The sequence below is a fragment of the Urocampus carinirostris genome, chromosome 3, assembly GCF_059441175.1.
Source record: "Urocampus carinirostris isolate Australia breed hairy pipefish chromosome 3, RoL_Ucar_1.0, whole genome shotgun sequence".
Classification (NCBI taxonomy): Eukaryota; Metazoa; Chordata; class Actinopteri; order Syngnathiformes; family Syngnathidae; genus Urocampus; species Urocampus carinirostris.
This window is the reverse complement of record NC_142351.1, coordinates 6,426,331-6,443,173: the sequence shown is the minus strand read 5'-3', so window position 1 is coordinate 6,443,173 and position 16,843 is coordinate 6,426,331. Positions and strand designations below refer to the sequence as shown.

Below are 16,843 nucleotides of genomic sequence, written 5' to 3'. Positions count from 1 at the left end.
AGTGGTAGCGTCACTGACTTCAGATACTGGAAAACTGATCCAATAACGAAGATTACTTTTTTACCGGATACCAAAACATTCGTAAGATGGGTCGATTGTGTGTAGAGGTACCACTCTATTAGTGAAACGATTACCTTATAATGTTGCAGAGTGTTAAGTCGTTTCCATCGCCCTTTAACCACGGCGGTGACATCATCATCTGCCACAGTCAGGTGACCGGCCTGGCCGGAGCGCCACTCTAACAAAAAACACGAAAAAATATAAGTGTGTACCGTATTTTCTGCACTATAAGGCGCACCGGGTTATAGAGCGCACCCCGAAAAAATAGTTTTTGGTCCTATTTTTGACATACATAAGGCGCACCGGATTATAAGGCGCTACAATGGGAACGTCGACAAAACAGTCAGATGATTCAGTCCAACTTATTACCCCCTTAACATTCCGAAAGCTTGCAAAGACGCAAATACGTGTCGCAGACACGTGCGGATGCGGCGTCCGTACGATGTCACTCAAATGCATCGTTCCAAATATCATTCGGAAGGTTAAAGTCTTGGGATTCAAGAAATGCCAACCATTCCTTAGTTTCTATTTTTCTTTTTTGCTCGCAACTTTACTGTGCATATGACAATAAACACTTGGAATTGAGTTGAATTTAAAAATAGACACTCCATTCCATCCATTATCTGCACCGCTTATCACAGAAACATCGAGTTCAGTCTGAAACCAGATACAGGGATAATATATAGCCGGAGTAGCTCACCAAAGTCGTTATGTTCATAATAATGTGCAGCCAATGTCCTCTTATATCCGTGAGTGTAGTAAATCCAGGAGAATAAAATATTTACAAATACAGTATAGTAAAAAATTCTTTCTGTATGCCGTCAACCACGTGCTATACACATTCATCTTTTTCGGCCAATTGCAGGCTTTGTTTTGCCGTTCAAGCCAATACCAGCGTGTAAATGATAAAAAGGATCCACCCCTTGACCTCCGAATAACTTTAGCCAATAGTGATGGATTCAAATGATGATTGACACATCGGTTAGCCAATGAAACGCCGGTAAATAAATCCCAGCATACACCGCGGACTACTTGGCGTTCGGAAGAAAATCTAGTCGGCGGCTGCAAGTTAGTTGGAAGACTTTGCGATTTAATATTGATCCATATATAAGGCGCACTGTATTATAAGGCGCATGGTCAGCTTTTGAAAAAAATAAAGGCTTTTAAGTGCGCCTTATAGTGCGGAAAATACGGTAAATCCATATCAGCTCTAAATTAAAACTATGACTAAAATGTATAACAGCTCACCCAAGTCCAGACTGTCAGCAACTGGTCTCTGAGAGAATGGGACTCCTCTGTAGACCTGGTCCAGAATCTTCTCCTTGACCTGACCACAAGCAAACAATGAGAAAGGTGATTCTTTTCAACATTAATTGCAGTTTTACCGGTTCACTGTTGAGGGCACACAAGGACAGACAACTCCTTCGCTCAATCACACCTAGGGACAATTTGGACCGGCCAATTCACCTGAAATGCATGTTTTTGGAATGTGCGAGGAAACCGGAGTGCCCGGAGGAAACCCACGCAAGCACGGGGAAAACATACAAACTCCGCACAGGAAGTCTGGAGCTGGATTTGAACCCACGGCAGGTTCCCATGACATGAACTGTGCCGCACAAGCGCTAACCACTGCGCCGCCGTGCTGCTAAGGTAACTGAAGTAAAAGCCTCATCATCCAGTCCAGCCTAAATGTGGATCCTTGGTATGACTGGTACACCGCAGTTACATAAAGACCACAAAAGGAAAGTATAAGGACAGATAAACTACCGTAAATTCCGGACTATAAGCCGCTACTTTTTTCCCAAACCTTCAACCATGCGGCTTATTCAGTGATGCAGCCAATTTATGTCATTTTTCTAACAGCCGCCAGCGGCGCTCGAGTACAAAAGATTTAGACCGGTGGAATATATGCGCAGAGGAAGACTGCAACTTCTTGGCTTGTGCACAAATTAAATTAGCATAGGCATATCCTCATCATGCGAATTGCAAAAAGAAAGGCAGATGACGCAGCTTTCAGGCTAAACGCAATCGAGCAGTTCCGATAAAGACAGAAACAGAGCTACTGCACGCAAACTTTACTTTGCGAGCATGTTGCTAGCGTGCTTTTGAATAAGGGAGCGTGGGACGACGTCTATATGACAAAGTCTCTTTCCCATACTGGGGAAGACGACATTGATGACGTCAGTTGTTAGGGGGAAGATGAGGATGGTCTACCGTGGTTTCTACAAGTACGGTACGTTTTTTTTAAAAGACTCGTTTAGTATATTGCGAGCGTGTTGCTAGTAGCGTTTTGCTACCCTTCACGGGCATCGTTTGGGATGAAAGTTATAATATTATTATTAAAGCTTTGAAAACTCTCTCGTTGTACCGTCTTTCTTTGTAAATATGTGTAACCATGTATAATATGTATTTGCAAGTGTATATTTTTGTAATGTATTTATTTGAGACACTTATTCTGATATGTTTTGCGAATTAAAAAAGAGGGGCGGAGCAAACGCGGGCTGATGGGAAGTGGGGTAAAGGTGAGTGAGACCTGTTGTCGCGGCGGACAATAGTGGATATATATTTTCCCCACCCTTACCTTTGGAAATATAAACTTTTTTTCCTTGGATTAGTTTCAACGGGTACCCGGACTCTGCAGGTTTGCATCAAACCTTAAGTACCGGTATCATTTTCTGTTCACTTTGCCGGCTGTAGTTTTTGGACTGTGTACCTTATATTCAGTTACAATCGCGGGACTCAAAGTCGGGTTTGGCCTGATTTTGTGATTGTACCTGTGTAATGGTGTCAGTGTCAAGGACTTTTACGGGACAGGCCTGTACTTCATCCCCATTCTTCTGCAGCACGTTCAGAGTCTAAGCATCAAAGACACGTACACACAAGAGCACACACATTGAATAATTGTCAATCCTATAATTTGAGTACACGTGTGAATTTCTACACTTACCATGGCACAGTAATCGATGTCCTCTCGCAGTAGGTGGCTGTCGTTTAGCGTTCGTTTGGCTCTTCCTGTAACAGCATCTACCGGCCCTTTGTCCACCTGATACTTAATGGCTCTGTAGAGCATGTAAAGCGGCTCGGCTGCCACTTCCTGATAAGTGACCACAAGAGGGCATCAGAGACATCTGAGGCCAGGTTGCAGACAGTAATAGTAACAAACAAACCTGCAGGAAGGAGTAGAGGCAGATAGACATCCAGTTGGTCAACATCTTCTCCACAACTGTCTCTGTCCTGAAACGAAAAATGAGGCGTACCCTTTAAAAATCAAAACACTTTAAAACACGTTAAATCAAAAGACTTTAAAAATCAAACACTAAAGAACCTAAAGAAATGCTGATCACCAGCGGTGCTGCGTGGATTGTTATCGCGTCCGGGAATCGAATGAAGTGGCGTCTGAGGGCAAGCAATAGCCTTGCTGCAGGTCCAACCTACTGTTTGGATAACACCTGATTCCTCTCCCATCACTATTCTCCCCCGTCACTGTTTAAACACTCTGTTTCGTTGGTTCTGTGCTATTTTGTGCCCTCCATTTCCCAAGCACTTGTGTCCCAGCGTCCTGTCTTACAGGTGTACCAAACCCATGCCTGCCCTTCCTGATCACAAGATAGCGTCTTTCACACTGTATTGTGATTGTACACCTGCTCTGCATTCCTTCCACATCTCACTGAGAAGAGGTTGTTTGGTCTTCAACATGCCGCCTTAGCAATACAACTGCCGGACCCTTTGTTCTCCCTCTCTCTCGGCAAGGCTTTGATCAAGGTATACAGGGAGTGCAGAATTATTAGGCAAGTTGTATTTTTGAGGATGAATTTTATTATTGAACAACAACCATGTTCTTAATGAACCCAAAAGTCTCATTAATATCAAAGCTGAATATTTTGGAAGTTGGAGTGGGGCTTTTTTTAGTTTTAGCTATTTTAGGAGGATATCTGTGTGTGCAGGTGACTATTACTGTGCATAATTATTAGGCAACTTAACAAAAAACAAATGTATACCCATTTCAATTATTTATTTTCATCAGGGAAACCAATATAACAGCTCAACATTCACAAATATACATTTCTGACATTCAAAAACAAAACAAAAACAAATCAGTGACCAATATAGCCACCTTTCTTTGCAAGGACACTCAAAAGCCTGCCATCCATGGATTCTGTCAGTGCTTTGATCTGTTCACGATCAACATTGCGTGCAGCAGCAACCACAGCCTCCCAGACACTGTTCAGAGAGGTGTACTGTTTTCCCTCCTTGTAAATCTCACATTTGATGAGGGACCACAGGTTCTCTATGGGGTTCAGATCAGGTGAACAAGGAGGCCATGTCATTAGTTTTTCTTCTTTTAGACCCTTTCTCGCCAGCCACGCTGTGGAGTACTTGGATGCGTGTGATGGAGCGTTGTCCTGCATGAAAATCATGTTTTTCTTGAAGGATGCGGACTTCTTCCTATACCACTGCTTGAAGAAGATGTCTTCCAGAAACTGGCAGTAGGACTGGGAGTTGAGCTTGAGTCCATCCTCAACCCGAAAAGGCCCCACAAGCTCATCTTTGATGATACCAGCCCATACCAGTACCCCACCTCCACCTTGCTGGCGTCTGAGGCGGACTGGAGCTCTCTGCCCTTTACCGATCCAGCCACGGGCCCATCCATCTGGCCCATCAAGACTCACTCTCATTTCATCAGTCCATAAAACCTTAGAAAAATCCGTCTTGAGATATTTCTTGGCCCAGTCTTGACGTTTCAGCTTGTGTGTCCTGTTCAGTGGTGGTCGTTTTTCAGCCTTTCTTACCTTGGCCATGTCTCTGAGTATTGCACACCTTGTGCTTTTGGGCACTCCAGTGATGTTGCAGCTCTGAAATATGGCAAAACTGGTGGCAAGTGGCATCTTGGCAGCTGTACGCTTGACTTTTCTCAGTTCACGGGCAGTTATTTTGCGCCTTGGTTTTTCTACACGCTTCTTGCGACCCTGTTGACTATTTTGAATGTAACGCTTGATTGTTCGATGATCACGCTTCAGAAGCTTGGCAATTTTAAGAGTGCTGCATCCCTCTGCAAGATATCTCACTATTTTTGACTTTTCAGAGCCTGTCAAGTCCCTCTTCTGACCCATTTTGCCAAAGGAAAGGAAGTTGCCTAATAATTATGCACACCTGATATAGGGTGTTGATGTCATTAGACCACACCCCTTCTCATTACAGAGATGCACATCATCTGATATGCTTGATTGGTAGTAGGCTTTCGAGCCTATACAGCTTGGAGTAAGACAACATGCATAAAGAGGATGATGTGGTCAAAATACTCATTTGCCTAATAAATCTGCACTCCCTGTAGTTGTTGTAGAATATAAACTTGCATTTGTAGAATAGATTTGCATACATTTGTTCAGGAGACTCGCCGACATGTAGAAAGACTTGCTTACAGTTGGGAGAAATGTTGCTTACATCTCGGGAAGGTCCCTGCGGACGAATTAGTATAAACAATCCTCCTTAAGGGAGGACAAAAGATAACGGCAAAGGGCAAGGTGACATAAACTGGCATAAACTTAAAAAACACTTCCAAATAAGGACGGAAGCCTGGGCGTGTACACGTGAAAGGGTGTAGCGTGAAAGGGACGGGGCCAAACCGGGTACACGTGCTATGTTGAAACTATAAAGACCCACGCATATCTGAGATTCGCTGAGTTTTCTTGCTGAAATTGTTGTATCAATAAAAAGAGCTCCCTCTGACGTCATTTGATTCCTGCATTCTTTGAACACGTATGAGACGATTCAACAAATTGGTCTTATCTTCATCAAAGTCTCCCTTGTTATTTGAACTCACTGGAACATTGACTCCTTGCCTCCATCCTGGACTACAACTATCGTCTTGCTTCCTCACTTTCTGTGATTGAACCCTGCCCGAATAAAATACTACAGTTTGCTGTACAAAACGGTGTTTACTGCATATTTCTCCCGCACCTGATTGTTGACATACCTTCGGAGCATGAGTTTGGGGTTCTTGGTCACATACTGTTGGACCAGCTCTTGTAGGAGACACTTCATGACTTCTGTAAAATACTGAAGCTTATCATGCAGCACCATGGTCAGAAGACTGGCCACATAGCCACGGTCCCGCTGGGAAAAGCCCTGCTGTGCTTCCAGGGTGTGAATGAACTGCAGGACAGACAACACATCGATGTCTTTTCACATCTGCAATGTCTCCCGATCCCACACCCGTCCCCCAACCCACCTTTATTAGGAATAACCTATTGTTTAACAGATTGTTGAGCTGCTGGAGGCCTTGCTCTACTGTGTGTCTTCTGGACTCAGGCAGATCCAAATGGCGACTCAACGGGGCCGCCTTGTAACCCGGAAAGAAAACTCTTTCTGTGTATGTTCGATAGTCGAGAATGGGGATCCCTGGTCCCCCGACGTCGCTGCTCAAGTCCATCATTTCTGTCATCAGATCTAAAAGGCACAAGGTAGACGAATCCTCAGGCAAAAGTAAAGAACTTCTCAGTTATTGACTGTATTATCTTGTGATTTCAGAAGATTTAGGCCCAAATTAGAGATGTTTCTTCACCGGTAAACTCCTTCCGACATTGATCGCCCACATTGATCTCCAGTGTCTCCAACTGCAACAGAACCTTCTTGTAGTCTCTGAGGGCCTTTTTGCTCTTCCCCCTAAAACCATGAAAAACGTAAGCGATATATTTGTAATTCATCCTGGCACAGCCTAACCTGTACATGAAGATGATAAGGAGCACTGTTAGTAGGATAACAGCAGCCCCAACACCTAAACCAATCTGAGCAGCCAATGGGATGAGGGGCATCAGGGAGTCACTGTCATACTGCACCATACCCAGGTCCACCTGCAGGTTACCCATTTGTACCTGGGACAGTCAAACAGGGTTTATAACTCAGGTGCCATTTAAAGAAGAACATCTCGACCAACCTACCTGGAGGCGAGGTAACCGGTCACCGTCGGCTACATTCATCGGCTGGACCTCAGGTGGCTCACAGTAGAGATGAGTACTGTCCAAGGTCTTTACTTCGCACTCTCGGTCTCCGAGACGAGCCGTCACTTCCTGTCTCGTCATCGCTCGTGTCAAGTCCACACCCTGATGAGTTCGGCATGTTTAGGTTTGAAGGCAACATGGTGATGATGTGGTTCACGTGCTTATCACCTCCACAGAAATCACACCGCCAGCTTTGAAGCTGTATGGAACATCTGGAGACTCTGGGTTAAGCGGGAATAGGTGTGGGTTTGGGTAGTACCTGAAACTCTTGCCCTGAAAAATAAAAAAGGTGAGTGACAGTGGTGAGACAAATTGGAACTTCTGACAGGTGGTAAAAGGATTCTGTGTATGTAGGAGAAAATGCAGGTTCGATAATCGTTTAAGTCTTCTCTTACGTGATTCAACAAATGCACGGAGGTTTGCCATGAGGGGGAGCTCTTTATTGCGTCATCCCAAAGAACTCAGGGACTTTTAGACATAACAACGCTTTTATAGCTTCGATTTGAGTACAACCCAAAAGGCGGCCGAGATCTCACGTAACAACAAGGAAGATGCTGTCGTACCCTTATTAGGACATGTTGTTCGCCTCAGTTTGCTCAGAGAGTCCTTGCAGGTCCCATGCCCTTTTAAGGCTGCCAAGGACCTTCCCGAAATGATGTCAACATTCTCTCACAACTGTAAGCAAGTCTTTCTACATTTCTAAATGTATGCAAATCTATTCTACAAATGCAAGTCTATTTTCCACAACATGTATAATTTACAAACGTAATGAATTTTTAGAGGGAAGGGGTGATTTTTTTGGCTTTGTTCTTAAAAATAACTGATTCGATCTATAAATACAGAGATGTTAAAAAAACATATGCATATAAAAAAATATACATTTATAACAAGAGATAACAATAATACGGTGGCACGCATGGGTGCAGCGGCCAATGGCTCTTCACCTACTTTCTATTTACTACTACAGGGCGGCATTAGCTCAGGAGGTAGAGCGCTCGTCTTGGGATCAAGAGGTCGCAGGTTCGATTTCCGGCTCTTCCGTGTTATATGTCGAAGTGTCCCTGGGCAAGACACTGAATCCCTGAATTTTTCTCCCTCGGTCACTATTTCTCATTTAATTTCTTTGGTTTCCCATTATCACTCGTTCTCCCTTTCTTTCTTTCTTTCTTTCACTCTTTCTTTCTTTCTATATTTCTTTCTCTCTTTCTTTCGTTCACTCTTTCTATCTCTCTTTCACTCTTTTTCTCTTTCTCTTTCTCACTCTCTTTCTTCCTCTTTTTCTCTCTTTGGCTTTCTCTCTTTTTTGCTGTCTCTCTGTCTCTGTCTCTGTCTCTGTCTCTCTCTGTCTCTGTCTCCTTCTCTCTCTCTATCTCTCTCTCTCTATCTCTCTCTCTCTATCTCTCTCTCTCTTTCCCTCTCTCTCTTTCCCTCTCTCTCTCATCTACTAGTCCGGCCCCCGGGAGAATATTTCGATGAGGGTTCGATTCCCGGCTCCTCCGTGTTATATGTCGAAGTGTCCCTGGGAAAGACACTGAATCCCTAATGCCACCAATAAGCAGGTAGGCGCCTTGCATGGCTGACTCCCTATGGGTGTGTGAGTGTGTGTGTAAATGGGTAAGTGTGAAGCACCTTGTGAAGTGCTCTGGGAGGTCTTCATTGACTTGAAAAGCGCTGTAGAAATGCAGAACATTTACCATTTACTCTTTCATCCTTTTTCTCTCTGTCTCTTTTTCTCTTTCTTTGTTCCTCTTTGTCTCTTTCTCTCTGTGTCTTTTTACCTTCTTTTGTACTCCTGCTTTTTTCCTTTTTCTCTCTTTTTTCTTTCTTTCTCTCTCTCTTTTTCTTGCTTTCTCCTTCTCTCTTTCTTATCTTCTCTTCTCTTCTCCCCTTCTCTTTCTCTTTTTGCTCCTTCCTTCTTTGTATGTCTCTTTGGATTTTGTTTTTTCTCTTTTTTTTCTCCCTCTGTCACTATTTCTCATTTAGTTTCTTTGGTTTCCCATTATCACTCAATCTCCCTTTCTTTCTTTCTTTCTTTCTTTCTTTCTTTCTTTCTTTCTTTCTTTCTTTCTTTCTTTCTTTCTTTCTTTCTTTCTTTCTTTCTTTCTTTCTTTCTTTCTTTCTTTCTTTCTTTCTTTCTTTCTTTCTTTCACTCTTTCTATATTTCTTTCTCTCTTTCTTTCGTTCACTCTTTCTATCTCTCTTTCACTCGTTTTCTCTTTCTCTTTCTCACTCTCTTTCTTCCTCTTTTTCTCTCTTTAGCTTTCTCTCTTTTTTGCTGTCTCTCTGTCTCTGTCTCCGTCTCTCTCTGTGTCTGTCTCTGTCTCTGTCTCTGTCTCCCTCTCTCTCTCTCTTTTTCCCTCTCTCTCTCATCTACTAGTCCGGCCCCCGGGAGAATATTTCGATGAGGGTTCGATTCCCGGCTCCTCCGTGTTATATGCCGAAGTGTCCCTGGGCAAGACACTGAATCCCTAATGCCCCCAATAAACATGCTGACTCCCTATGGGTGTGTGAGTGTGTGTGTAAATGGGTAAGTGTGAAGCACATTGTAAAGTACTTTGGGAGGTCTTCATTGATCTGAAAAGCTATATAAATGCAGACCATTTACCATTACTGTTCTTTTGTTTATTTTGCTTTCTGTTCTGGACACAAGTCCAAAATGTGACAATATTCGCCACATGGTCCTATATTATGGCCGTTGTCCTCTGATTGGACCTTAAGTGTCTTATATGTCGTAAATTACTGTGAAAACGGGAAGTTAGGTGACTTTTTGGGGGTTTTGGCCTGGGCTTGTTATGCTATGCCCACGCCGACCGCTAAAAACCAAGTTGCGGCTATGTTAGTTCACTTGTATCAAAGAGGACTTTACTTTTGGTCCAAGTGACGTATAAGAATACGATTGGGACACTTTCACTCTCCAAACAACTAAACAGAAAAAACAACTTGCCAGATAGAATAACTCTCCTCTCTTGGAAAATGTGATGATTGTGTTGTTGTTCTAATTTACCAGGCGGAATTTTGTGATCGACTGGGTGATGAAAATCACCAAACATGTTTTTTAGCCGGCGTCTTTGGCGCCACGTCGTTTTTCTCCAAAAAGTGTCCCAGCACACCTAGATGTCGGTGGCTGGTGCCTAAGTTTTACTTGATAACATTTTTACCATAGAAAGTGGAAATTCATACATTGTCCCACCTCTATATACATGCATTCAAGGACAATTTAAATTAATAGGGGCAATTAACTAATTAAATACTCAAAATGCAAATCTGTTTATCATAATTAATCTTTACTCCAAATATATCAATAAGAGAAGCATTAGAGGTAGAGCGCTCGTCTTGGGATCAAGAGATCACAGTTCGAATCCCGGCTTCTCCATGTTACATGTCGAGTGCAAGTGTCCTTGGGTAAGACACTGAACCCCTAATACCCTCAATAAGCAGGTTAGCGCCTTACAGCTGCACGGCCGCTATTGGGAAATGTGAAGCACACTGTAAAGCGCTTAGGGAAGTCTTGACTTGAAAAGCGCTATATATATGTAGATCATTTCATTTCATTTCAGTTCATTTCATTAAAGAATCAAAGAAAACGGAAACACAGTTAGCTAGCTTATGCTGGCCTGGTAAATTGAAAAGAAATTCAACAATTTAATCTGACTCTAAGGAAAATCAGAAGAACCTAAAGAAATGCTGATCACCAGCGGTGCTGCGTGGATTGTTATTGGAATCGACTGAGGTGGCGTCTGAGGGCAAGCAATAGCCTTGCTGCAGGTCCAACCTGTTTGGTTAACACCTGATGCTAGCGCGCAACTAGCTAGCCGCTCGGCTACATTCGCACGCAGACGTAGTGTGCAGAGAGTCCAAGTGTTCAGAATTCCGCATGGAGGTTCAGGGGTTGATAAAGTCCGGACATGTCATGGTTGCCACGGCGCTCAATTGGTCCCTGCCCACTGACACCAGTTGAAACGCATCGACAGATTTCTCACTAGGAGTACTTAAACGCGGTCTCGCAAGTTGCCTTGTTGTCACAGCATCTGCAAGAATCCTGTTAAACTCTGTCTGAAATGCCTAGTTCTGTGAATTTGCCTGTGTTTGATCCTGTTTTATTTTTGGCCTAATCTGTTTGATTTTGACAACTCTTTTGTTCGGATTTCAATCCACTTCCGCGACCATCGATCCCAGGATCATGGTTGCACGCATTCCTCCTTTCCCTGATAAACTGTGAGTACGTTACGCGATTGGGTTCTCCATTCCTGTTTCCTGACCTGGTTCGTGGCAAGACAATCCAGTTGTAAGAAAGTGGGGGCTTCTCGCTCATACCTAAAGATGCTTTTGTAAATGTCCCTCAATTTTTGAATGACCATAAAAACATCCCGTTAACTGCAATTGTGTTTTGTGTATTACTATTTGTTGATCTACAGTTTTTATATTGTTACAGTTTTATAAACCTCATTAGGTAACAACGTCATCTCTAGGTAAGTTTAACCACTAGTGGGCTTTAATGCAGGTTTTCCATTTTCGAGGGTGGTTCTGGTCCCCATTATTGCGACTGCTTACAGCCCGGACAGCTGATTGGCTGACGTACTCTTTTTAAACCCCCGGCTTCCAAGAGGAAGCCGTCAGATCGTTATGCGAACTGTTGCCTCCAGCTCAGTAAGCTCTCACGTCAGACTCTGTTCCTGCCCTGCTTTTCTTTGCCTGATCCTCATTGCCGACCTGTTTCCAGACCTGAATCTGCCCTGTACTGCCTTCCCGATATCCGACCTGTTTTACCCCGCTACCTGCCTGACACCTGTTGCCGACCTTGTTTCTGAACTTGACACCGCCCTTGCTCTCCCGTCCCAGCTCACGACTTGTATTTCCTGCCTATCTTTCGCGTCTCCAGCCACCTGCTACACTGGTCCGTCAACCATCGGATCGAGGAAGCAAGCCCTACTCTCCCTCTTGTTTAAAAAAAACTGAGCAAACGAGCGCTATCGGGCCCTGTGTCTGTTTCTGGCTTGTGACACTAGCGGGCTTTCATGCAGGTTTTTCCATTTTCGAGGGTGGTTCTGGTCCCCATTAACTGCAAAATAATTGAACAACCCAGTTCCATCCCCTGAATCGAGTAACCACCAGTAACCCTGGGTATGAAGAGATACCTTGATGTTTTTGTAAATGACACGGACGTTGTCCATCTGAAACCAGACACCTTTCACTGTGACCTCTGGAGAGATTGAAGGTGTGGGGCAAGTCATTTGAGAAGAAGACAGGACAGAGCAATGCTCAGAAACCTGAAGCACAGAAAGGCAAAACGTGAGTAAGTAGAGTACACTCATCTTATTGTTATGCAATGGAAGATAAAAGGGGGTATGTTCTGGTGAGTTCACTTGATGAAAACATCAATTTATTATTCAAAATGCATTCTTTTAAATAAGTACTGAAATGCTAACCCCTCAACATTCCCAAAGCTTGCAAAGAAGCAAATACGTGTCGTGGACACGTGCGGATGCGGTGTCCGTACGATGTCACTCAAATGCATCGTTCCATCATTCGGAAGGTTAAAGTCTTGGGATTCAAGAAATGCCAACCATTCCTTAGTTTCTATTTTCGCTCGCAACTTTACTGTGCATATGACAATGAACACTTGGAATTGAGTTGAATTTAAAAAGAGACACTCCATTCCATCCATTATCTGCACCGCTTATCACAGAGACATCGAGTTCAGTCTGAAACAAGATACTGGGAAAATATATAGCCGGAGTAGCTCACCGAAGTCGTTGTGTTCAATAGTAATGCGCAGCCGTGGTCCTCTTATATCCGTGAGTTTAGTAAATCCAGGAGAATAAAATATTTACAAATACAGAATAGTAAAAAAATGCTTTCTGTATGCCGTCAACCATGTGCTATACGCATTCATCTTTTTCGGCCAATTGCAGGCTTTGTTTTGCCGTTCAAGCCAATGCCAGCCTGTAGATGATAAAAAGGATCCGCCCCTTGACCTCCGAATAACTTTAGCCAATAGTGATCCATTTAACTGATGATTGACACATCTTTTTCGGCCAATTGCAGGCTTTGTTTTGCCGCTTCAGCCAATGCCAGCCTGTAAATGATAAAAAGGATCCGCCCCTTGACCTCCGAATAACTTTAGCCAATAGTGATCCATTTAACTGATGATTGACACATCTTTTTCGGCCAATTGCAGGCTTTGTTTTGCCGCTTCAGCCAATGCCAGCCTGTAAATGATAAAAAGGATCCGCCCCTTGACCTCCGAATAACTTTAGCCAATAGTGATCCATTTAACTGATGATTGACACATCTTTTTCGGCCAATTGCAGGCTTTGTTTTGCCGCTTCAGCCAATGCCAGCCTGTAAATGATAAAAAGGATCCGCCCCTTGACCTCCGAATAACTTTAGCCAATAGTGATCCATTTAACTGATGATTGACACATCTTTTTCGGCCAATTGCAAGCTTTGTTTTGCCGCTTCAGCCAATGCCAGCCTGTAAATGATAAAAAGGATCCTCCCCTTGACCTCCGAATAACTTTAGCCAATAGTGATCGATTCAAATGATGATTGACACATTGGTTAGCCAATGAAACGCCGGTAAATAAATCCCAGCATACACCTGGGACTACTTGGCGTTCGGGGGAAAATCGAGTCGGCGGCTGCAAGTTAGTTGCAAGACTTTGCGATTTAATATTGATCCATAAATAAGGCGAAATGTTTTATAAGGCGCATGGTCAGCTTTTGAAAAAAAAATTAAGACTTTTAGGTGCGCCTTATAGTGCGGAAAATACGGTAATATGTAAAATAAGTGTATCCACTCCTGTGTTGTGGGAAATGTAGTTTTGGGTCAATGCAGTCTTATGACCCGTTTTTTTACACACTCAAACATTTTAAGCTCTCGCGGGCCGAATATAATCTCCGCTGTGTCCCCCGGAGGATAATTTAAACTAATGACTCTGTGTTAATAGATTGTGTGTGCTATTTCAAACTGCCTGGTTCATTGAATCCATTTTCTTGGGATTAGTAATTCATATCAGAACTCAAAGAACTCAAAGTAATAACCTTTTTTTTAATCAGTGTAGGAAAATCTAGCATCCTTCAGAGAAAAAGATTTATGGTGGAGCACAAGCAACACCTAGTGGCCAATTCGTTTACTGATTGCAGCAAAGAATTATTCGTTTCAATACAATACAACAAGAATAAAAAAAAAACAGGTAATACATATAAAATGAAACAAAGTACAGTCAAAAAAGAATGAGAGGAGGGCCTGTGAGGCAGTTTATCATGGATAGGCAAGTCTGAAGAGGTGGGTTTTGAATCCGGATTTGAAAATGGAAAGTCCCGTGGCAATGAGTTCCAGAGCTGGGGGGCAGACCAGCTGAAAGCTCTGTTCCCCATTAGGCTGAGATGGGAAGCTGGTACGGCGAGATGGAGGTTGGAGGAGGGTGCAGGATGGCATGGTGGTTGGAAAGGTAGGGAGTGGCAAGGTTATGGATGGCCTTCTAGGTATTCCGAAGGATTTTGTAGGTGATGGATCGGAAGCCTGTGTAGCTGTTTACCAAGTAGCTCCCAAGTTTCGCCAGTCATTTTACACGTTAATAAATCAAAGTGCTAAATACCGTAAATTCCGGACTATAAGCCGCTACTTTTTTCCCAAACGTTCAACCCTGCGGCTTATTCAGTGATGCGGCCAATTTATGTCATTTTTCTAACGGCCGCCAGCGCCGCTCGAGTACAAAAGGTAAGATTTAGACCCGTGGAATATATGCGCAGAGGAAGACTGCAACTTTTTTGCTTGTGCACAAATTAAATTAGCGTAAACTTACCCTCATCATGCAAATTGCAAAATGAAAGGCACATGACGCAGCTTTCAAGCTAAAAGCAATCGAGCGATCCGATAAAGAAGGAAACAGAGCTATTGCACGTCAACTTTACTTTGCGAGCGTGTTGCTAGCGTGTTTTGGAATATGTTTTGGAATAAGGGAGCGTGGGACGACGTCTATGTGACAAAAATTCTTTCCGATACTGAGGAAGACGACTTTGATGGCGTCAGTTATAAGGAGAAAGATGAGGACAGTTTACCGTGATTTTTAAAAGTACGGTATATTTTTTTAACAGACACGTTTACTGTTTAGCGAGCGTGTTGCTACCTGTCACAGTCACGGTTTGGGATGAAAGTTATATTATTATTATTAAAGCTTTGAAAACTCTCTCGGTGAACCGTCTTTCTTTGTAAATATGTGTAACCCATGTGTAAAATATTTTTGCAACTGTATATTTTTGTAATGTATTTATTTTAGAGACTTATTCTGATATGTTTTCCACGGGCAAATCAAAAAGAAGGGGCGAAAACAACGGGGGCTGACGGGAAGTGGAGTAAAGGTGAGACGTGTTTGTGGACGCAGCGGACAATAGTGGATATATAGTTTTCCCACCCTTACCTTTGGAAATATAGACTTTTTTTCCTTGGATTACTTCCAACGGGACCCGGACTCTGCATCAAACCTTAAGTACCGGTATTATTTTCCGTTCATTTAGCCGGCTATGGTTTTTTGGACTGTGTACTTTATATTCAGTCACAAACGCGGGACATAAAGTCGGAGTTACTTTTGTGATTGTGTTACATGTTTTAATGTGGGCGCATGCGGCTTATATACAGGTGCGGCTTGTGTAAGTATAAAAGTAGTTTTCCTCTTAAAATGTGGTGGGTGCGGCTTATAATCAGGTGCGCTCTATAGTCCCGAATTTACGGTACATGAAAGTGGGTCAGGGCAGCATGGCAGCGCAGTGGTTAGCGCATGTGCGGCACAGTTCATGTCTTGGGAACCTCCTGTGTGGGTTCAAATCCAGCTACCGGACTTACTCTGCGGAGTTTGTATGTTCTCCCCGTGCTTGCGTGGGTTTCCTCTGGGCACTCCGGTTTCCTCCCAAATTCCAAAGACATGCATGTCAGGTGAATTGGTCGGTCCAAATTGTCCCTAGGTGGGAATGAACGAGCAAGTTGTCTGTCCCCGTGTGCCCTGCGATTGGCTGGCAACCAGTTCAGGGTGTCCCCTGCCCACTGCCCGATGATTGCTGGGGTGGGTTCCAGCACCCCCGCGACCCTACTGAGGATAAGCGGTGCAGCTAATGAGATGAGATGAGATGAGAAAGTGGGTCACGACCGTTGACTCCCTCACCGTTTCCATGGTGCCGTTGAAGACTACCTGATCATCTGCGCTGAGAAGAGGTCTCACCCACTGAACGTTCACAGGCTCCACCCAAACAGAGAAGATGGGCTGTCTCACCACGTCAAAGTTCCTGCCACTCACCAAAATGACACGTCCTCCTCTGAGAAGAAGGAGTCGCAAACGTCAGGAAACAGTTTCACGGGAGACTTCTATGAAGTGTTCTGTCTTACGCATAGAAACTCTCAGCGGGCACGGCTTCGGTGATAACCGGGTTCTCCACGTACGAAAAGGTGACATTGGGAAGCAAACGTTCCGCTTTGCTGAACAGAACCCGGATGGGAACTCTCCCAGTTTGATTGGTGGGGAGAGTTTTGCAGACCAGGACGTCGTCGCTGACCACCTCTCTGAGGACATTTATGAGAGATCAATAGGAGGAGTGGTATTGTAGCACATATAGTATAAAAGTAGAAACGGGAGTACGAAAAACAGTAATATTAATGGGAAGACGCTCAAATGGAGGATCACAGATTTTTTTAACAACTGTCTCTGTCATGATTACTGATGTGACTCAGCTGTGCCCGCTCATGCCGCGGGTTCTGATTGGCTCCCTGTTAGTATTTGAACCCAGTACTG

The 16,843-nt window shown here is 43.7% G+C and overlaps 1 protein-coding gene across 1 annotated transcript in view; it reads right to left on the bottom strand.

The window, feature by feature from the left end:
- plxnb3 (plexin B3) overlaps positions 1-16,843 on the bottom strand; it is a 65,464-nt gene that overhangs the window by 15,621 nt on the left and 33,000 nt on the right. Inside the window, exons 17-30 of the mRNA XM_088330496.1 lie at positions 16,441-16,614; positions 16,220-16,370; positions 12,194-12,325; positions 7,227-7,331; positions 6,999-7,160; positions 6,781-6,932; positions 6,623-6,723; positions 6,290-6,507; positions 6,035-6,213; positions 3,228-3,294; positions 3,008-3,154; positions 2,835-2,915; positions 1,309-1,387; positions 135-238 (exon numbers count right to left, since the gene is read on the bottom strand). Coding sequence (XP_088186622.1) covers positions 135-238; positions 1,309-1,387; positions 2,835-2,915; positions 3,008-3,154; positions 3,228-3,294; positions 6,035-6,213; positions 6,290-6,507; positions 6,623-6,723; positions 6,781-6,932; positions 6,999-7,160; positions 7,227-7,331; positions 12,194-12,325; positions 16,220-16,370; positions 16,441-16,614 — 1,852 coding nt within the window. The remainder of the gene's footprint in view (positions 1-134; positions 239-1,308; positions 1,388-2,834; positions 2,916-3,007; positions 3,155-3,227; positions 3,295-6,034; positions 6,214-6,289; positions 6,508-6,622; positions 6,724-6,780; positions 6,933-6,998; positions 7,161-7,226; positions 7,332-12,193; positions 12,326-16,219; positions 16,371-16,440; positions 16,615-16,843) is intronic.